The sequence below is a fragment of the Trachemys scripta genome, chromosome 8 (genome assembly GCF_013100865.1).
Source record: "Trachemys scripta elegans isolate TJP31775 chromosome 8, CAS_Tse_1.0, whole genome shotgun sequence".
In the NCBI taxonomy this organism is placed as follows: Eukaryota; Metazoa; Chordata; order Testudines; family Emydidae; genus Trachemys; species Trachemys scripta.
In genome coordinates this window covers 9,297,561-9,319,231 of record NC_048305.1, presented here as the reverse complement: position 1 = coordinate 9,319,231, position 21,671 = coordinate 9,297,561, and the positions used below count along the sequence as shown (strand labels likewise).

The 21,671-nt window shown below is 44.1% G+C and overlaps 1 protein-coding gene across 6 annotated transcripts in view; it reads right to left on the bottom strand.

Moving 5' to 3' along the window:
* Window positions 1-224: 224 nt before the first annotated feature.
* KLHL3 (kelch like family member 3) overlaps window positions 225-21,671 on the bottom strand; it is a 60,957-nt gene continuing 39,510 nt past the window's right edge. For 4 of the 6 annotated variants that reach the window (XM_034779835.1, XM_034779834.1, XM_034779836.1 and 1 more), the window contains 9 exons: window positions 19,816-19,932; window positions 18,122-18,271; window positions 12,089-12,206; window positions 11,117-11,314; window positions 8,924-9,025; window positions 4,853-4,981; window positions 1,083-1,223; window positions 742-885; window positions 225-427 (listed from right to left, as the gene is read on the bottom strand). In XM_034779835.1, coding sequence (XP_034635726.1) covers window positions 399-427; window positions 742-885; window positions 1,083-1,223; window positions 4,853-4,981; window positions 8,924-9,025; window positions 11,117-11,314; window positions 12,089-12,206; window positions 18,122-18,271; window positions 19,816-19,932 — 1,128 coding nt within the window. In that variant the 3' untranslated portion in view covers window positions 225-398. The remainder of the gene's footprint in view (window positions 428-741; window positions 886-1,082; window positions 1,224-4,852; window positions 4,982-8,923; window positions 9,026-11,116; window positions 11,315-12,088; window positions 12,207-18,121; window positions 18,272-19,815; window positions 19,933-21,671) is intronic. The other 2 variants (XM_034779839.1, XM_034779837.1) reach the window with 2 other exon arrangements.

Sequence of the window (21,671 nt, the reverse complement as noted above, 5' to 3'; positions counted from 1 at the left end):
TCACACACGAAATTCAGTCTCTCCGGTATCAGTTTAAGCACAATGTTTATCCCAGGAAACTGGCTTATCAGAAAGAATTGATTGCACCAAGGACAACACAGTGTGATGCTGTTGCAAAAAAAGCAAACATGATTTTGGGATGTATTAACAGGTGTGTTGTGAGCAAGACACGAGAAGTCATTCTTCCGTTCTACTCTGCGCTGGTTAGGCCTCAACTGAACACCTTAGGATTGGCATGTCGCTGCACTATCCACGGAAGGGGAAGTTCTTAATGCAGCACTTGCCACGCTAGGAGTTCAACAGCAATAAGTTGGATTAAATCAGGTGTCAGGCCTCTCCTCGAGAACACCCACGGAGATTCACTTCACTGCTGCTCCTTGCATTAGCTGGAGTAGGTGTCACAATGGTTTATGAATCACAGCCACACCTGTTGAGAGAACGGACAAACAGACCTCACATAAGCTTTGGCGCAACTGCTGGGTTGTGCTGCAACAAGCACATGCTGCAAAGCCCAAGACCAGCAGTCAGAGTGTGCAAAGAAAGTTGGTGTCCCCAATTCTGTGAAGAAATCCTCTCCAATGGAAGCCCTGTGGGGCATCAAATGAAAAGACCAAGTGGCCAGGAGGCACAGTCCTCAGGTTAAGGAATAGACACTCCTTGACCTAGTAGGGGCAGCTGGGCACATATTTGGTAGCTGGCATGTCCCAAGTTCTGTTGCCACCTCTTCCCCTGACTATTTACCTGCATAACTTCTTCCAGTGCTCATATTTGTTGGCAGTAACGTCCATTTATCAGTGACAGGATTATAATACTCTACAGAGGCCAAATTGCAAGAACCATCATCTCCTCCAACCACATAGAGTAGCCCATTCACAGCACACACACCTACGAATAAAACGGACACACTGTTAAACTCTAGATACTATATCCTACTACACCCCTCACGCTCCATCTTTTCTTCATTAAAGGTGCTTGTACATCCAAAATCTTGCATTTTAACCGTGTGCACACAGTACCATTAAATACACTCACATGACCGAAGAAACAAATGAAAATACAGACAGAACACAAACAGTGGTTACCTGCATTTCTTCTACACATGTTCATATCTGCAACTTGTTTCCAGGTATTTGTTCCTGGATCATAAACCTCCACACTCTTCCTCACCAAGGGACCATCGTGCCCTCCAGTAGCATATAGCTGTCCACTCAGAACACCGACGCCTGCCAAGCAGAGAACAGAATTAGCCGGACCCGGACAGGACAGACATTTCACATCGTTAGCACCGTGAACGTAATAGGCCTGTCTCGTGTGCTGGGTTAGTCGTGTCCATACTGCGGACCAGTATGGAGAAAGAGCGCGAGAGGGTGGACACCTCCCTTCCCATTCCTGATTGTGGAACAGCATGACTGCAGCTACAGCAGTTCTGTATACGAGCAGTCACGGTGGGAAGGTATTTACTGCATATTTAGCTCTCCCCCTCATGTGCATTTGCCTTTTTGAAATACAGGTTAATCACATGGTCTATTTTTTGCTCTTCATTTCTTCCTCTCTCCCAGCTATTCTGTTCCCGCAGCTTCTTTGTCTGCTAGTCTCCATATACTTTGCACCGACCTTCTTGCACTTGATTCCCTTCTCCCTCTTCTTCTGGTCATGATGCCCCAGCTACTGAAACCTCTTCTCTCCCTCTTCCTCCTGTGCATACTGCCTGGATGCTACATTCTCTTCTCCCATGGCTCCTCTTTTAACCTTAACATAGCTGCAGCTGCCCTGAAGAGAGACAACTAAGCCGGCTCCTCCTTGTCCGCCACTGTGTTCGCAGGCCCTCAGGCCTTGACCCTGTAAGGGAAGCGGGTGAGCTGGCCTCATGTGATCAACCAGCTATAGACACTGTACCAGTGGCCACAGACTGAGGCCGGGAGTCACTGGTTTAGGTGCCTTTGACAATCCATGTGAATTAGCACATCCAGCAACTTCTTCTCAGCAGCAGCGTCAAGACCAGTCAAAATGAACCAGCCAGAATGTTAATAAAACCAAGACGGATCCAAAATGCACTAGCCAGAGGCTCCACTCCCCCATCTCGGCCCTCCTCCCATGCCCTAGCGGTCAACACATTCAGGTTGTTTGGGGCAAGAGAAGGAATTCTAAAGTCAAATGCCCCCCGGGTAGCTCCCTTGTAGCCAAACCCCATCTTTTAAGCCATGCAGGACCCTGCTCAAGTGCCTCTAGTGATTAGCAACTGTAGTACAGCGACATGGGGAGAGGAGCGGTTTTAGGCACGCAGGTCCCATGGTATTACAAAGCAAATCATCACCGTCTTAATCCAATCAGCAGCAAGTTCAGATCCTAGAACACGGCTGTAACGTGCACCTCCGCCAACGGCAGTTTCCAACGGAACGAAGCTGCAGCCGCCACCTTTACCTTAAACAAGGGGCCCACTGGTTTTTATTGTGTTCTTGTATTTCACCCAACAACTTGCTCAGTTAGGTGCCTGACCCATATCCCATAGATGTCAATGGGACTACACTGGCCATTGCATTAGATTTAGGATGTGCTGCAGTAACTGATGGAAAAAAGCTAACAGCAGGAGAGAAATTAACCAGACTGAACGTGAGTAACAAAAAGGCAGAGACAACCACCTCTACAGAGGTGGTAGCTGTGCTGTCCCTGACCTACCAACCTCATTTCTATCCTATCTGACCTCCGTTTTAGCCAAGCGGGCCTCATTCACAGGTATGCCCCAATCCCTACTACACACCTGGGATGGTTTGGACCACCTCCAGCTGAGTCAGAAGAAAGTAACACAGACGGTTGTCAGCAGCCAAACAAAACTACCCTAGCCCATAGCAACTCTCTATTACATTACTCTCTATTACTGTATTTAACCTTTGCTCGCCAGAGAAACAAACCTATCAGCAATATTAGGCCAAATTCCAGGTTCAGTGGAGTAACTCTGGATTTGACCCAGCGTGTGTGTTCTGATACTGTGATTATTGGGAGACCGTGGGAAATGGGCAGAATCATCACTAATGAGAAAACGTGTTACACTTGGAAATATTCACACTGGAACTGCAACACTTTCCAAATCATTTTTTTTAAATATTAAGTGCAACCAAATGTTAAAGAAGCTGGTTAAATTATTTTTCCTCTCCTAATCTAACAAAGTTAGAAATGTCCCATCCAGCCTAAAACTGCCTCTGCACCTGCAATGCCTGTAGGTTTCCATCTGCATCAATGCAGGGTATGTCAGATCCAGAGAGAGGACATCCCTTTCAGGAATGAATGGGATTCTTTACTGTTGACCTAGTACACAGAAAGAGGCCGGCTGATGCGCTGCCAGAATACATGTATTTTTTTAGTCTGTACGGGGCCTGCAACTAGCAATCAAAATTAAACTGCAACTATCCGGTATACAGGAGTACTTGTTTCCCAAAGAACACTAGATGGCAGCATTGAGCCAATGATGCTGGAGGCACTGAATGTGGTTTTATTTATTGGAGTAGTGTTCTACTGATAGTCACTTTTTATTGCTCTAAGTAGTGAATTCCATTACTGGCATTTTCCCCTGAGAAGAGGAAAATTCACTGCCTGTTTTGGTAACTGCCGTAATTTGCTGCACCTCATATCCAGTTGAGGAAAAGAAAATGAACAACAGTATTCGGCAGGAAATTGAGAGCCTGTTCAGAATATTAGAGACTGTATTCCTTCCTCTGGGTTTCGTTTTAGAAGTACGTTTAAAGCAGGATTCCCAGAACAGTCAGTTTAATAAGGAAACTTCACCAAAAGCAGAGATTCATGATAACCAGAATTGCTTTAAACAAGGAACGTCAACTGCACATTGCCATGGGCTGAAAATATGGGATATTCATTCTATTTCCCTGTAAGACAGGGTGGGGCAGGTTCAGTGGCCATGCATAGAGATGTAAAGCTCTTTTGCTGACTCCCCCTGATGTCAGACCAGGTGGGCAGAGAGAGGTCCTGCAGAGAAGAGTGCTACAACCAGTCAAGCAGAAAATTCTTACTGAGGCTTATGCACGGTTATTATTTCAGCTAGTAATAAAGGCAAGCCCCTAGGAAAGGGTTGACTTTGGGCCCTAGTCAGAAGATATTTCCAGTGCTAGGAGCAGGGTGGGAACTGCACCTTAAACATACATTTCACTATGTTCACATTCAGCAAAAGTGAGTTTCCACTGCACGTGTAACACCATAATGATAAAACTTCTATAGCATCTTTCATCCAGAGATACAAAATACTTACGCACTGTGGCTCAGCATTATCATCCCCATGCCAACAGACTAGGAAAAGGCCCTGAAGTTCAGTAGCAGTCAAGAATGGAAACAAATTCCTTGTTCCCTGTTCCACAATCCTCTGGCCTGTCCACTCACTAAAAACTGGGTCGAGATGGAGCGCTCATTAAGCTGAAATAAACTGCTTTAACTCGGTTTTTAGGTCACTCGCTGCCGGTGAATTTTGATCGATGAAACACCTACTATACAGTGACCTATGGAAATCAAGAGGAAGCCCACAGGACAAGAAATGAAGTGGTGGAAGGTGCAAGTGATGGTATAGTCAGAGCCTGGCTTTCTGGTCCCAGGGTGAGTTTGCAGGGCTGGCCATTAGAAAAACTGTCTTTTTTACCATACGGACAAGGCAAGTTTGATATGGAAGCTACTCAGAGACAATAGTCGTGATGCCATTTCTCAGTCAGAACTAGCAGCCCAAGAACGCACCTTCTTCACTTCCTCACCATGCAGTGACCGGGAATAAAAGCCAGATGTATGTGAATTAAATGCTGCCGAGAAGCGGGACACAGATTGATTGATTTATTTAAAGGTGTCTCAGAATCGATACCTGCACCGCTGCGCCGAGTGCTCATATCAGCAACGTAGGTCCATTCATTTGTAGCCGGATTATACTGTTCTACGGTACTAAGGCACTGACGTGATGCTCCATCATAACCCCCCACAGCATACAGCTTACCTGCAAGAAACAAACACGACACAGACTAATCAGAAAGAAATGGGTGCATTCAGTACCTGCTGATAATAGGGTACATCATCATCAATCATTTGTAGACTACCGTAGTGCCTAAAGAACCAATTGAGATTGGGGTGCCATTGGATAGGTCTCTCTTTTTGGGTGTGTGTGGGGGGGGGGGGGGGGGCACTAATACACAAGGTAGAGCATATTTACAATTGATGTGCCCATTTTTAAGTGGCTAACACTAACACTGTCTCCATAGGGAAATGCAGGAGGATGGGATCCCAGAAGGCTGGAGTTCTAATCCAGTTCTACCAAGTGATTCACTGCACCAGATTCAGAGGTAGGAAAACACAATCAGACCCTCAGACCTACTAAAACTCACTTTATGATGTGTAAGGGACTCTAAACTGCTCCAGCTGATACACCCAGGAACCCAGGGAGAAGGTGTCCATTTAAAGCAGGTTTTCACCTGCTTTAACCTTACACATCCTTATGTCCTCCCATTCAGTTGCTAGATTTTCTGTCTGTTACATACTTTATGCTGATGTATGCTCCCTTATATTCACTTAGCCAAATGCAGAGGTGATGCGTAAAGGCAATATACTGCAAGCTACATATTAGTAAGTGGGCATGAATCTAACTGATTCAGAGGGAGACTAAGTTAGTGTAACATGCACTGTAAAGGGGGCAGAACTATGTGGACGTGTCACCTATTTAGGACACTATCTCAACCATGAATTTGGCCGGTTATGTTGCCTTGGGAACAACATTCCAATTTCTCTGCTTTCGTAAAATGGAGCTAATATTTACCTCACAGTGGTCTTACATAGGAGCTAAATTACATTCACTTCAATAGCACCTTCTGGTTTGAAAACACAGTGCAATATTTAAGATGCCATGAAAGCAATAAACACAGAATAACCTACTCTCCTGCAACAGGCTATGGTTAAGAAACACTAAATCCCTATTTTGAAGAATCCTCGCCAGTCGAAAGTGAGCTGATGTTGTAACTGCAGCTCAAGGTTGTCTGCTCCTTTGGACTGAGCGTATAGCATCATGTTGTGCTGATGCATGCCAGGGCCATGTGTACGATTGGGACCCCCCAACAAACAAATGGGAAAAAAAAAAAGTGACCAGCATCTAGCGAGGCTGCATCCCGGAGCAGCATTGTCAACAAAATAATAGTTAAACTCTACCCTCAGTTTTTGCCTCAAACCCTCCTGAGGTGAACAGAATTACAGTACTTACATTCTGTGAGGTACAACATGAACCTAAATGGGTCGCTCACCCCTTTGCTCTGTGACCCTCCTGCTGTCCGTTTTTACAAATCAGTCTGGTCTTTTCCATCTTCTTTCCCTAATGGCTTTACAACTCTAAGAGGATGCAGGCTATTTTCCTTCTCACAGCGTTATCACACACAGCGGGGTCCCGGCCACAGATCCTTACATACAGCACCACTGACTGTGACCACGCACATGAGTAACTGCTGACTCGTACAAGGGAGAGGTTCACAAGAACCAGAACCAGCACCAGTCTTTTGTTCCTTCTATCCTGTTTCATACTAAGAAACACTGGAAACCTGTTTCCTTCCAGAGGGTAACTCTGGTAGTGACTTTGTTAGTGGGAATTATTACATCTTTCTCAATGCTGCTCCTGGGTAGTATCATCAGTGGGTAACTGCTGGAGTCTGGGGATTTATGGGTATTTTTAAGAGTGTGCCACAGGTGCTGAGAGCATGCCCTTTGGTTAGTGCACTATACATCTCAATAAATAGATACTGTCTAATTTCACTTTAAACACCCTCCAATAAGCCTTGCCACCTTTCTCCAATTTGCCATGTAAAGCATTTAATTCTCCTCTGTTTTAATCTCAACAGTACAGGGTATTGATCTCACCCATATCAGAGGGTCCCTGAAAAGCCCTTTGTACCAATGGAGTCTCAAATTAAGCACAACTGAAGTGTGGTGGGGGCCCATGCACCAGTCTGAACCTCGCCTAATATGAACGCTAATAAGCCTGTCTACACTCAGGTCCTGGAGGACACGCTGCCTTTCTTCCGACTGGTGAAGACTGGATTAAGTCAAAGTCAGTCCCATCACACTTCCCTGGCAAGATCAGTTTCCTACACTTCCATACGTGCATGGGTAATTGTTGCTGTCTCTTTAGACATTTCATACACTTATTTGTGCAGTTACGTCAACCCAGCTGGTGTTTTAGGTTAACACATCAAAGCAGGAAATATTTTGGTGCTGACTATGCTCTACCAAGGTAACATTTGTTGGTCTGCATCAACTATTAGTTATTGTCAATAACTGTAGGCACCAGGTCAATTTTCATCATATTCAGTCTCTGTTGCTAGAACTCTGGGGGTATTGTTTAACTCTGGACAGTGGCTTAAGCCCTATATCAAATTTGTTATTAGCTCCTGCTGATTTAAAAACTGTTCAACTCCAAGACACTTGGCTATTTTTGCTCCAGAGGGTCTACACATGCATTTGTTTTGCCTTGTTTAAAAGAAAAGTTACCATTGTATTTCTTAAATCTCTGTTAAGCACTTGAACTGAGTATGACCCACTTTGGCTTTTCATAAGTATCAGTTATCAGAGGAGTAGCCGTGTTAGTCTGAATCTGTAAAAAGTAACAGAGAGTCCTGTGGCACCTTTCAGACTAACAGAAGTATTGGGAGCATAAACTTTCATGGGTAAGAACCTCACTTCTTCAGATGCAAGTATCAGTGTTTACTAAGCACATCATAAGCATATGAATATGCCAATAATTAAGGAAATTATTATTAAACTCCACAAGCAGCTAAGCAGATTTTAGCCGCTCTATCACTACTTAAAGAGAAACTGACTTTGGTTCCTCTCCTTCTCCGCCTCCCATTTAAAAAAAAAAAAATTTCCAATCCCTTCCCGTTTACTGGCCAAACCAGCCATTTGCAATCCCAGGAACTGGAGTTTGTAACATACTGGGGCTAACTCCACCAACCAATCGCTACACACTGTACTAATGGGAGACAGCTACAACCCGCTGCAATTAGGGCTACATAATAAAAACATTGCCACGAAGTTCCACAGAATGGAAAGAAATTCATATTCTAAAGTGATTGTTCCCCTGGATTCTAAGCAAGGTAAAATGAAATCAACCCACTTGGCACCAGATCTCAGGACTTTCATACTTACATGTTCATGCTGATGGTTGTTTCAACAAATGCAACTGCCCCTTATCCTTCCCTGCCCCATTCCTGAGCTGGCATGGTACTGACATTTGTTACTGTAAATTCCCCATTTATGCACAACGCAGGATGGGCAATGCAACACGTGAGTCCGATGCAAACAACTGCAGAATCTTATGATTTTGTTGGCAGTCCGCCCCCCACCCCAACTAAGATGCCAAGATTTTAACTGCGCTTCAGCCTTCATTTTGGAGGGCAGATTTTTAAATGTCTTCTTGCGATTGCCATTGTCTATCACGATGCTTGCTGATGACCACAACAGAAACACCCTCACGGTGCCTTGTTTCACTGGCCAGAAGTGTCTCAGACGACGTTATTGTCCCACCAAAAAACTAAGAATGCCCCACGCAAAGCTGGGGACGTGGCCAGCTGCGGTTGGGCCCAGCATCAGTATCACGATCCCGTGCCATGTAGCATGGATGGCAAAACATACAATTTTCCCACACAACAGAGAGACTATTCAAAGCTGCAGCAATTCAGTCACATTAAAAAAAAATAATCTTTCCCAATGAACAAACCTCTAGAATGCAGCTTTTAGAAACTGGCCTGGCTTGTTCCTGTGCTCATCTGGCAGCAGGTTACCTCAGGGATTGTTTGGAGAACAGCTCCTGCCCCTTCGCTGCAGGAACTCAGACTTTAACCACTTGGGTTTTCGTTTTAAATAGTAGTATTCAAGTGACTGAAATGGCTGCTATTATTCTTACCCTCCACAACTCCAACTCCAACACTGCTTCTTCTTGTGTTCATGGGAGCCACAAAAAACCACTCATTGGTTTTATAGCTATAGGCCTCTACTGATGCCAGACCTAGTTAAAAAGGGGATACATAGGTTTTCTAATTAAAAAGATTAGCATTGTACTGTTCTCCCCCTTAGGAGACGCATTTCCCCTGTGACCTAGACTGAAGTTTCCCATGGTTATTAATTCCCTTCCCGCCCCCATGGCAGTTGCGTGGCCATTTTCCTGCTAGGCAAGGAAAAGCAGGTTGGTACTGGCCCATCAGTGCTGCTCCTTCTGCAGCCAGGAAGATTACGATTGAGCCTTGCCAGATGACTCCCCGTCCCAGGGCTGCTGCCACGGCTAACGTGCTGGAATAAGAGACTGGATCTGGGGCCTAGACCCCAAGCTCTTCAGCTGGGATAGTCCAACAGCAAAATGTCCTTTCAAGCAGCATTAAAATCAATCCAATGCAAAGATTTTAAAACTGCCCCTTTAAGTCCTCTGAGGTTTGCTCATCACAAGCTTGTAAAAGTAACTGGGAGCTTGTCTACATTGCAAAGTTATACCAGCACAAGCTAAGGTGTGAACTGAAACCATTATGCTTACATTGGGATAACAGCCAGGTGGGCATTCTTATTCCAATACAAGACAGCTTTGTTTTGGTTTGGCTTTTGTTACTTTGGCAAGGGTTTAAAAAGCCTCTCTTATTCCAGAATAAGTGTCCACACAGGGAGTTCCACCAATATAACTATATTACAGTAACTATGCCAGTATAACTGGTAAAACTCGCCTGTGTAGACAAGCCCTTCGGGAAAGGCAGAGTTAGTTTTGCACAAACACCCAAAATCTGGATGCTTATCTGAACTTTCTGAAGCGTGTGGGTCTCAGAAATACAGCTGGAAATACAGCAAAAGCAGTCTCCTGCAGTAACTTCAGCACTTTCCCTTCCAGTCCTGGGCAGAACCTGGAAGCACTGAAGTGTGCAAAATAGAAGGACAAGGAAGGGTGTGGGAGAAGTGACAAGCAAGTATTTCACCTTGACACAAGTTCAGAGAAGGCTTTTGTTTAATCCAAACCAGTTCACCCATCTCCATTTAAAACAGTATGAACCTATGGTCAATCTGGGGTTTGAACTAGAGCTGGTCAAATACTTCAGAACATTTTTGTATTAATGTTCATTCAAATTCTTAAATAAGGCTGCTCTGACTGCATTTGTGCTGCATGTTGTGATCACTTTCCATGTATGTTCTAAGCGAACCATTTACTGGAAAGAACATTTGCCTAAAAAAGGAAATTGTTAGTGTATACTAGAGAATAGTTACAGAGAGCTAATTCTGAGTATTTACACCAGAAAACTGATTCTAAAAGAGAAGTTTTAATCTAACCCAAACAGGAAAGAAAACAAGACCATATGACCTCTGGCAAAACCAAATTAACAAACACAGTTGAAAAATTCAGTATAAAATAATTGCATTGAACAGCTCACCTGCAAACTACAGCTCAAGAAATGTTTGCAGAGATCACGGTGGACAGAATTTCAGAACAATTAAGGTATTCAAGAAAGAGGCAGAGTTTTTAGAAATGAACTATTTGCTCAGCTCTAGTTTGAACCATTCAAGCACAACTGCAAAGCGAACGTAACTATTATTTCATAGCAAAAAAAGACCCCGCCAAGAATACCGATACTTTCCAACAGTGAGCTGCCTCTGAATCAAGCACTTTAAAATATCTCCATCATTCCCAATCCCATCTTCAGTAACTAGATCTACTAGCAAATCAGGATTTTTTGTAACTAGATCTACTAGCTGCTCCTGTGGATGGTCACTTAAAAAAGTGAATGTCAGTGAATCACTTGCCTTGCAATAGCAAGATCCCTACAAAAACCAAAGATGTTTGCTATGAAAACATTTCCTTTTAAAGCGTCAGATTCTTGTTGAATAAATTCGTACTTTCTAGAGGAAAAAAAAATAATAAGCACAAGACGTCAAAACACAATGCTAGAAACGTAGGTGTGGAGAACTGGTCGGAACTAACTGCTGTTTTCTACTGCGAGGGAATTTGCCATTCAATGACTGCACTTTCAGCAGGGCTCTGCATTCCCTGTGAGGGACCTGGAGAACACAGAACTAGTACAATATCCATTTCATTTGGCTGCCTGGCTTTTGTGCAGTAACATACCAGTGCTTCCATCAAATCCGCCCACAGCATACAGGAGTTCATTCAGCACAGCTGCCCCCAAAGTGCTTCGTCGTTCCTGCATGCTGGCAATTGACGTCCACTGATCCTTCACGCCATCATACACGTCTACAGTTCGCACTCTGAGAGAGCCGTTAAACCCCCCGACTGCATAAACGTTGCCTGCCATAAACACCACACCTGTTAGAAGGGGAGAGATACTTAAGTCTCCGAGTTAGGTTTAGAGATCAGACCGCAGCTACGGGTAGCTTGGAAAAGAGATGCCATCAGATGGCTTTGTTGGTATTTGTAACAGAGAAGGGATGAATAGGACATTTGCAAATGTTTAGCGTTTACTTGCTCTATATGACCATCAGATCTGAATAAGAGACCGTACAGATTGTAGGGAAAATAACGCACCACACACACACACACACACACACACACACACACACACACACACACACACACACACACACACACACACACACAAAACCAGGGGAAACCTGCTAATTCTGAGGTGGGTATGGGACCCAGCTAATTTCAAGGTGCCTCAGAGGGGGAGAAAAGTATGGACCCGGAGGGCACTTCTGGGTGCTGGATGGTAGGGTCAATCAGATCTCCAAGGAGGAACAAGTTTCAATCCCACATACCTCACCTCTGCTAGGAAAAATCCCTTCTCTTTCAAACTGCAAGTCCAGTGAATGACCTCTGACCCCAGCTCTTTACTGGAATGCCAGTAGGTAAAATTGGCTCCCACTCTGAAGCCAGGCCAGAGGAGATGGAAGGAATAGCAGAGGAAATAGTAGAGAGTGAGGTGGCTTTGTGCCCATTTGGGGGAGTGAAGCCTTCTCCTGGATCTTGGTGGGAGGCAGAGCTGTTGGTGGCTGGGAACAGAGAGGGGCTGAATACACTTCTGTCCCCTAAGGAATTTAGCAGGAAAATGATGGAGGCCACTGGACATGTTCCACTTACCTGCTCTGCATCTCCGGGAGGGAAGCTCAGCTATCTGCTCCCACCGATCCTCCTCAAAATCGTAACACTCCACACTCCGGATGGCTTTGGGCGCTTGCCCACCAACCACAATCATTACCTGGGAAGGAAAAACAAGAGAAGGGAACCCCTTAGGTCAAGGACCGTTTACACAGCGGGCTGCATCCTGCAAAATAAAAACCGCTACCAGAACCTAGTCAAAGTGAGCTATATTGACGGCTGAGAGGCTGTCTATGCGGGGAGGAGGGGAGATTTTTCAAAGGCATAAAAGGGTTGGTCCCTTTGGGAATCTGCCCCTAGAGAACCTATACGCCTGGGAATACAGCTTATTGCATACTGTTTAGGGGGAAAACCTACAAGGAAAGCAGACTTTTGTGCTTATGCTGACCTCAATAGACATCAAAAGATTTCCCCTCCCACAAGCTGGTCTGCAAGCAGTTTTTTGGCTTGCATCAGGGTGTTCCAGCCCACCAATTATCATTCCTCAAGCAACCCAACTGGGTCAGCAGAACTTCAACGGCCCCAAAGACTGCCCAAAGTTCTTTGCATTCTCTCCCTCTGGCAGATGGGATACTTCCCCCTTAGGAAATCTTGCTGTATGGTCAATCTCTATGGGGTTGCTGTGCCCTTTTCCTCACTCTAATGCAATCCCTACATTTTCAAATCCCCACTTATGGCTCTTACTCAGAGCCGCAAAGCACCAACGTGGTTCTTGAGGGACAGTTGGTGAGAGAGAGGTGCTCTCTTTTGGTTGGACTGGATCTCTGGGATCTATGCCCAGACGACAGGTTAAATACCACAATTAGTAGTATTGCAGAACTATGACTGAAATCAGCCTCTGTACCAGATGACTGGAAGGTAGCTAATGTAATACCGTTTTTTAAAAAGGGCTCCAGAGGCGATCCTGGCAATTACAGGCTAGTGAGCCTAGTGTCAGTGCCAGGCAAATTGGCAGAATGATAGTAAAGAAGAGAATGATCGGACACAGGTAAACACAATTTGGGGGGGGAGGGGAAGAGAGACAACACAGCTTGTGTAGAAGGAAGTCAGGCATCACCAATGTGTCTGAATTCTCAGAGAGTCAACAAGCATGGGAATAAGGGTGATCGAGTCAATATAGCGTATTTGGGTTTTCAGAGAGCATTGACAAAGTCCCACACCAAAGGCTCAAACTAAGTAACCATGGGATGAGAGGGAAGGTCCTCTCCTGGATCAGTAGCTGGTTGAAAGATGAGACAAAGGGTATGAACAAAAAAAAGGGACAGTTTTCACAATGGACAGAGGTGAACAGCAGGGTCCCCCAAGGATCTGTATGGAGACCTGGGCTGTTCAACATATTCATGAATGATCTGGAAAGGAGGTAAATAGAGAACTGGCAAAGTTTGCAAACAATACAAAACTATTCAAAATAATTAAGTTCAAAGCAGACTGTGAGGAGTTAGAGAGATTTCACAAAACTGGGTGACTGGGCAACAAAACGGTAGATGAAATTCAGCGTTGGTAAGGGCAAAGTAACGCATATTGGAAAACAATCCCAACTATCCATATATAATGATGAGTTCTAAACTAACTGCTGCAAAAGAAAGATATTGGAGTCACCATGGACAGTTCTGCTCAATGAGCAGCAACAGTCAAAAAGGTTAATAGTTCCTAATTTACTGTTAGGAAAGGTATTAAAAAAAGACAAAATATCTTACTGCAACTGTATAAATCCATGTTGCACTCACACCTTGAATACTAAGTCCAATTCTGGTCATCCCATCTCAAAAAGGATATAGTGGGACTGGAAAACATTCTGAGAAGGGCAACAAAGATGACCAATGGTGTGGAACAGCTTCCCTAAGAGGACAGACTAAAGAGTAGGCCTGTTCATTTTAGAAAAGAGACAACTAGGAGGATATGATAAAGGTCTATAAAAATCATGAATAGTGTTGGGGGCGGGAAATGAATAGAGAAGTGTTATTTACCTTTTCACACAATACACTAACCAGGGGTCACCAAATTAAATTAATAGGCAGCAGGTTTAATACAAACAAGAGGAAGAACTTTTTCCACACAACTAACCTGTGGAACTCATTGGCATGGGATGTTGTGAAGGCCAAAAGTATAACTGGGTTCAAAAAAGGAATTGGATAAATTCAGAGGATAGGTCCATCAATGGTTATTAGCCAAGATAGTTAGCGACTCAACCCCATGCTTGGGGCAACACTCAACTTCTGCCTACCAGAAGCTGGGAACAGAAGACGGATGGATCACACCATAACTACCCAGTTCTGTACCTTCCCTCTGAAGCTTTGATATGGCCTATTGTCCAAGACAGGATACTGGGCAAGATGGACCATGATCTGACCCAGTATGGCAGCTCATGTCCTTATGCAATCAGGATTTCCCCATGGACTCTCCCTCAAAACCTTTCCCACTGCAGCAGAAGAGTTGTAAAGAGACCTAGAGATTCAAGGAAATCCCCCATTCCCACCCTGCCAAGGAAAAGGAAACAAAGGGAATGGAAATCGTTGGCCTTTAAGGGAGGAAATACATATTTGAAGGCTAATCAGACATACTCCTGGCTGGACGTCCCATCTTCCAGGACTGTCTTAATAGAATTTTCTCAAATGACCTCTGAGGATTCTTTTTCTAAGTTTATCCCCCATTTTGTAACGTAGCCCCAGCCATGGCAGCCCTGCTTTATCCAGCAGCCCATCACCTTATTGATTTATTTATTGCCCATGTGCCTTGTCACATTTACCTTTGTCACGCATAAACCAACGCAGCATTTCTTATCCCACCACAGACATGCACAATGCACTGGTGCTCTAAGTGGAGAAGATCTCAGTGTCGTTTCAGTGGCCAGACCACCGCTTATTTGCGGTTTTCAGAGTTATGCTGACAAAAGTTGATGCTGATAAATAAGTGAAGCACTCCAGGTGGACCACTCCCCCAGAAAGCACCATGTCTGTGTAAGGGATTAGAGTATTACAGGGAATCTCAAACTTCATTGCACCGCGATCCCCTTCCGACACCAAAACTTACTACACGACCCCAGGAGTGGTGACCGAAGCCTGAGCCCGCCCGAGCCCCATGGCCCAGGATGGGGGGCCAAAGCCTGAGCCCCACCACCCTGTGCGAGGGAGGGGGCAAAACTGAAGCCCCAGGGCTTCAGCCCCAGCAGGGGGCCTGTAACCTAAGCTCTGCCACCCAGGGCTTCAGCCCCAGCAGGGGGCCTGTAACCTAAGCCCTGCCACCTCAGGATTCGGTCCCAGGGTGGTGGGTCTCAGGCTTCAGCTTTGGCCCTGGGCCTCAGCAAATCTAAGCCAGCCATGGCAACCGCACTAAAATGGGGTCCCGACCCCCAGTTTGAGAACCACTGGATTATTAGGTCTGTCTGTGGATTGCAGAGAGTGATCCTTGTTAGCTTCTTAAGATCTCTGGTGCAACATGTGCACGGATACAAATCCAGTGCATTTTAAGTCTAAATTGCGTAGATCTTAGTAAACTTTATATTGATCAACAGCAGGAAAAAAAAAAAAAAATCAAATCCCAATGCATTTTCTGAAGCCCCCGAACTACACATTTCTTGCACGTGACTGTTGTGTTTGGGAACACGGGAACATTCCCGATGAGAGCTCAGCAGTTGATGGCTGCCCATAGCAACCAAGCAGCAGCGGAACTCAGGCAGATTTTTGAAACAGTCACTGGCTCCTTCATTGAGAAAGCAGTTTGATTTGTGCATTGGTCTGAATACATTACTTCTTATTCTTTCCAGCTATTGAGAGTGAGATTTATTCCTCTTATCACAGCACAGCATGCCAGCAGGAGCAAGCATTACACAAGACAACCGTATTTTAAGAAGGCTGAGGAGTTGGCACCAAGATAATTAGCCTTGGAACAGACAAACAGCATGCCGGCGGAAAAAATAAAACCCGATCTCTTGTTTCTAAGAAAAAACTATGTAGCCTAGTATGTAAAGGTCCTGAGTTCAGGTCCCAGAGGGTCGGAGTGGAATGGGATGGTTAGATAACAGTCTAGAAGTATTACAGGGCATAAAAAACAAGGAAAGAGACCTTCTGTATAACTGTTTAATGTAGAAGCAATAGCATGAAATTGAGGTGACAAGGTAAAAAGTTATTAGGAAACATTTCCTAACAAGGGTGACCTACTAATTGTGGACTATACTCCCAAGGAAAAGGGTGGAAAGCTATGGAGCTTAGGACACTTAAAACGAGACGCTGACAAAGCAGTGGAGATTATACAGAAGGAAACAATCCCACATTGGTAGGGGCAATAGACAAGACCATATGTAGTTTCTCAATGAGGAAGGTCCAGCAGGATCACAACCTCCCTCCCTTTCTTTATGGCTAGATAGAAGGCAGAGGTGGGGGGCCCGGCTAGTAGGTTTTTCTTTCGTACTTTGGGGTCATGGTATAGAAAACCTTGAGAACCTCTGAACTTGCTGACCTCAAATCTTTTCCACCTCTCGTTTCTACAGTTCTATGATACAGGCGCATGGTCCGTAAAGGACAGTGACACATTCATCATGACAACCCAAAAGGTAGAGTCTGTAGATTAATTTCTATTAAGAACCACAATATGTAGGCAAATACAATGCGCACACTATAGAACTGCAAATTAACAGTATGCACAATCCAGCAAATCAATATCTGAATACTGCCTCCTGAGATAAAACTGGTACACAGTCTCACGAAATCTAGCGTCCTATGGTTTATATCTGGAGGAATAGGCACGTGATTTGACATCTTACAGTCTGAAATTCTCATTAATAACTTCAGTTTTCTGTGCAAGCTGCCTGTATGCTTTGGGGATAGGGTAGCATTTTTCTTCTCCATCTTTTTCTTACTAATGAACATGGATGCAGAGCAGCGCACAGCTCCCATATCAATACAGGGAATCCGTTATTTTTGCTTGTGCCGCATCTATTTTTAGTCGCTGCTCAGAATCTGCTATGAGCCAGTTTTGGGATAAGGTTTTTTTTTTTTTTTTGCTATATCAGGCTCTGCCTCCAACATGCAGATGAACTAATGAGAGCTAAAAGCACCATATCCCTCTCCAACTGCACAATATCCATGCTGTTTCACTCAGCAGAAATCTCAGCCAACACTCTGAGCACTGTAAACCCCTGCCTACCCCATGGACCTGCGGTTCTTAATTAGAGGCCACCAATAGCCCCCACAACACTTCTGGTGGTCTAGAATGAAATATTTTGAGAACCAAACAGTGGGAAATTGGAACATAGGAACTGCCATATTGGATCAGACCAGTCTACTCCAGTATCATGTCCCTGATACTACAGAGAGTACCACAGGAGGATGCAATAAAACCCTGTAGTAGACCACTATGGAATTACTTGCCCATAAAGGAAGTATCTTCATACCCCTCATCAGCTAGTGACTGGCTCATGCTCCAATGCAGAAGGTTTTCTAGCTTTTCTAAAAAACAGCTAGCCTATCTAATGGAACTGCTGCTGTTCTCGTTATGCATGAGAGTGTCGAACCCTATTTTTAAATGGTCATTTCAACTAGTTTCCCTCCTACGGAAATTAGGCTCGCTGGTCTGCAATTCCCAGGATAAATGCTAGCTATTTCTGAAAACAGGTAGAATATTTGCTACCCTCCACGCTTCCAGGATAGTAGCCAATTTTAAGGAGACTGCAAGGCAGATTCTTGTCCCTGTTCTGCTCAGGCAACACAAAAAGGATCGGAGACTAGCCACACATCCTCTGCTGGGCATTCCCCTGGCACGGGGAAATCTCCAGTACCCGTGCCATTGTCAGGGTGATGTCAGCAGGCTTTGGGTCATGCCCTATCAGAGCCACTGAAACGCAACAGAATTAGGAATCAATCAAATGAAATCTAGTAAGAGAACAAGCTCTAGCCATTCAAAGGTGAATGATGCCTCTAATGAGGCAATATCAAAACCAATACAAAAAAAAAAAAAAAAAAAAAAAGACCTACATTTCCCCTCCCAAGTTTCTCTATTTTGGAAGAGAATTTAGCTTACCTTTGGCAGGCTAACTGGAGTCCTTGGTTTTGTTCTAGGATTCTTTATCAATTGCCTTTGATCCAGAGGAAGCAAGTGATATTTCATGGCCTCAATAAGGAAGTCTTTACACGTGTTGTTATTCTTGATTAAAGCTTCTTCTTCAACTGTCTGGGAATGCCAATAAAGATTATTTGAATGGATGTATTTCACTAGGGAGTTTTCAGCGAAAATATAGGAAAGAGATTGGGATTTTTTTTGTAAAAGTACCGCAGTGAGAAAGATAGAATAGCAGCAACGTTAGTGGGCAGAATTCTGAGTCTTCAGTAAGAACCTGCTACGGCACACGATATTTACTTCCAAGTTTGCTCTCTTTCTTACCAGATCTTTAAAGATCTGTTTATGCAGGTCTATCTGTTCTGAAGTCATAACTGCATCCAAACAATGAGGGTTGCTTTCATCCTCATATTGGAAACTAAATCCTTTCAGCAGAAAGGCACTGATTTTCCTGAAAGGACAGGAATCACTTTGCACCCAGTTCAAACACAAGGATTGGCATTTTACACCAATAGTGCCGCTTCTATCTGGGGAGGATGGAGTCCTGCACCCTGACCATCACTTACATCACGCCCAAACAGTTGAGCTGTATACAGAGGGAGGCTTGGGGAATATTGGGGGTGGGGAGGCTTTAGCTGGTTTTATGTCGAAAGCCTAACATATAGCAACTACAACTTGCATTACTGTTGCTCCTTCTCCCAACACCTGTGTCCTGTTCTGACATCAGCCCTCCCTCTCTCCCAAGCAGAAGCAGACTTCTAGGGCCTTTCAGGTCAGCTTCTCAGTGAAGGAGAAATCAGTGGTGTAGAGTCTGTCTCTAGTCTAAGTTTAACTTATTTACACAGATACACCAGTCCTGGTACAGAGGTGGTCCAACAGCATGCAGGCTGATTTTTTTTTTTCTTCAGGAAATTCAGCCCAGCACCAGTGCCTAATAGCTCTGATCGAAGTAGCGTGCTAAAAATAGAGAAGAACCATGGTGACAAGAGGTGGTAAGTGCTAGCTGCCCTGAGTACGTGCCTATGGTGTCAGACAAGTACATACTTGGGGCAGCTAGCCCCTCCCACCTCTCATGCCACCATGGCTAAACTATTTTTAGCATGCTAACTCCATCAGAACAACCGTGGCTATGTCTCCTCAAGCTGGGAATCACATCCACAGCTTGAAGTGCAAATATAACCTAAAAAAAAAAATACTTTGAAGTGCAAAGGTGACATTAACAACAGCATTTTTGGATTCTGTATGGTCTTGAAGCATATATATTCCCAAAAGCCTCCATCTGGAGTCTGCAGGAATCCCATGTGCATAGCTCTACTTCAGAATCAGACCCTTAATTTAACCAGCTATAAAAACAGGTAAGTGGATGCCTTTTTAAAAAAAATAAATACATATTTCCACATTTGTGGCAGTTTTAAGGTGCACTGCCCAGTAGAATACAGAAAACATTCAGGGAGAAAAAGGGTTTTCAGTGCTTGAATTATCTTTAGGTCCCACTCAGATTGAAGGCACGCTGTAAAGTATTGACTCTGGTCTTCCGCCCACAGACACAGATAAATGCCAAACCACCCACAACAGAAGCGCTCAAACAATGGAGTGCACAACTAAGGAACTACTCTCCGTTTTAATGTGAGGATTTTTTTTCCTTTAAATGCACTGACCTGTACAAGATAATCTCTGGGCAAAAGGGGCAGACGAACATGCTCCATCAGTTTAGCCATGTGTTCTAAGCGAGACTCTTTCTCATAATTTATCCAAGATATAACAGCTTCAAAGACCTATGCAGAGAGAGTACAATTAATCATAGAAAAGAGAACGTGCCTTCTCAGTAATTATCAAAGCCAGAGGCTTAGTGGTCTAAGCATCAGGTTTGCAGTGTCTAAAGAAAGAGAAAAGATGCACCAGGGATAAGAGTTCTAGCAGGTAATAATGCAGAAAGAGAAAGCGGCACAATGCTGCATATATGCAGAGCACAAACATTTCCCCAAGCACTGATCATGTGTGCCAAGAGAACAGGGCTGCACACTTTGATAAACCCCGTTTCATCATTAGATGATCAATGACATTCTCAAAGCGAAGCAGGTTCATCCAGACCAGTACACACCTCTGTTATGTTAGGTATTGGAATGAAGACAAAGCCAATTAGTCCTTCAGCATTTATGCCAGGCATTATTCGTAAAAACAACACAAGGATTTATTATTTGTAATACAGGAAAGATCAGCTTCACATATGTTTTGGGACCACATGCTAATTCAGTGCTTAAGATCAGATTTAAATCCCTTCATCACCGCCTTCCAAAACCTAAAAACAACCATGGAACATGCTCACAACATGTGCAATGAAATCCCTATTATTTTGACTGTTCTAGTTCTTAAATTTCACCCTCCTCTGATAGCTGAAACAAGGCAGCGCAGCTAAATAGATCCAAACACCACACACAAAAAACCTGTGCTTCCGAGAGGGAAAGAAGGGGGGTGTTGGAAATTTGGTGAGGAAACCTGGTCCGAGCAGAATTCCGGCTTTATTTCCGGATCAAACAGGTTCAGATAAGCGGCCAAACTTAAGGCCAAGAACAAACTGTAAATAGACAGACACTTTGTACAGCAGTAGCTGCAGCGGAGAGTACGCTGTAGAACAAACAAACAACACAGAATCCTGGCAGAATATGCATGGTGTGATGTACTAAAAAAAAATTAAAATAAAAACCTCAACCGCTGGGTAGAGAGTGGTGTTTGGTGGAGTATCTAACAGCATTTCATTCTGCCTATACTGTTCAACATTTGGTTAAAGATCAGTTAGTAAAGGCCCTTCCACAAAGGAGTTGAAACCACAACAGCTACAACCCTAGTGTAGACAGGGACTAAAAACCTATCCGAAACATAAAAGGCATTCCAGAGAAAACCTGCAGAGTAGGGAAAGGGGGCAGGGCAGTTGGAGATATTATGTACTATAATCCAGATCCTTGCAACAGGATGACTGACGGACAATTCCCATGTTCCCACTGAGCCAGAATTGTGAAATTTGGCACTTATTCACTGTGGGCCTCTAAATACATGTGAAATATCCCAGTGCTGACCTTTGCCCTTCCCATCAATGGTTACCAAAATATCCTCCCTCTCTCCTAAGAGATTTCAAGTGTATCCCTTACATCCAGAATCTTGGAATCTGGCATACTCATTCAGAGTAATGAGTACATGCCTTCCAGGCAGTCACAAATGATCAATCCCACAATTTACAAGTATCTTAATTTCTTCTGGGAGGCAGCCATATTTGGAGAAATTAAGGTCATGTGAGGGCACCAATTCTACTGGTCAGAATTTAGTCAAAAAGAGTTGATGGCTATCTCGAGTCATCCAAAATAAGATTGAAGAACACTGCTGGTATAGTGTGAAGGAAGCTTATACTGATGCTACCCATGCTGTACCTACTCTGTGGATAAATGGGAAAATCCAGACTCACAAGGTGTACCTCTGGCACCTCCCAACAGCACTTAATTCAATTTTTAAGAGAGGAAAA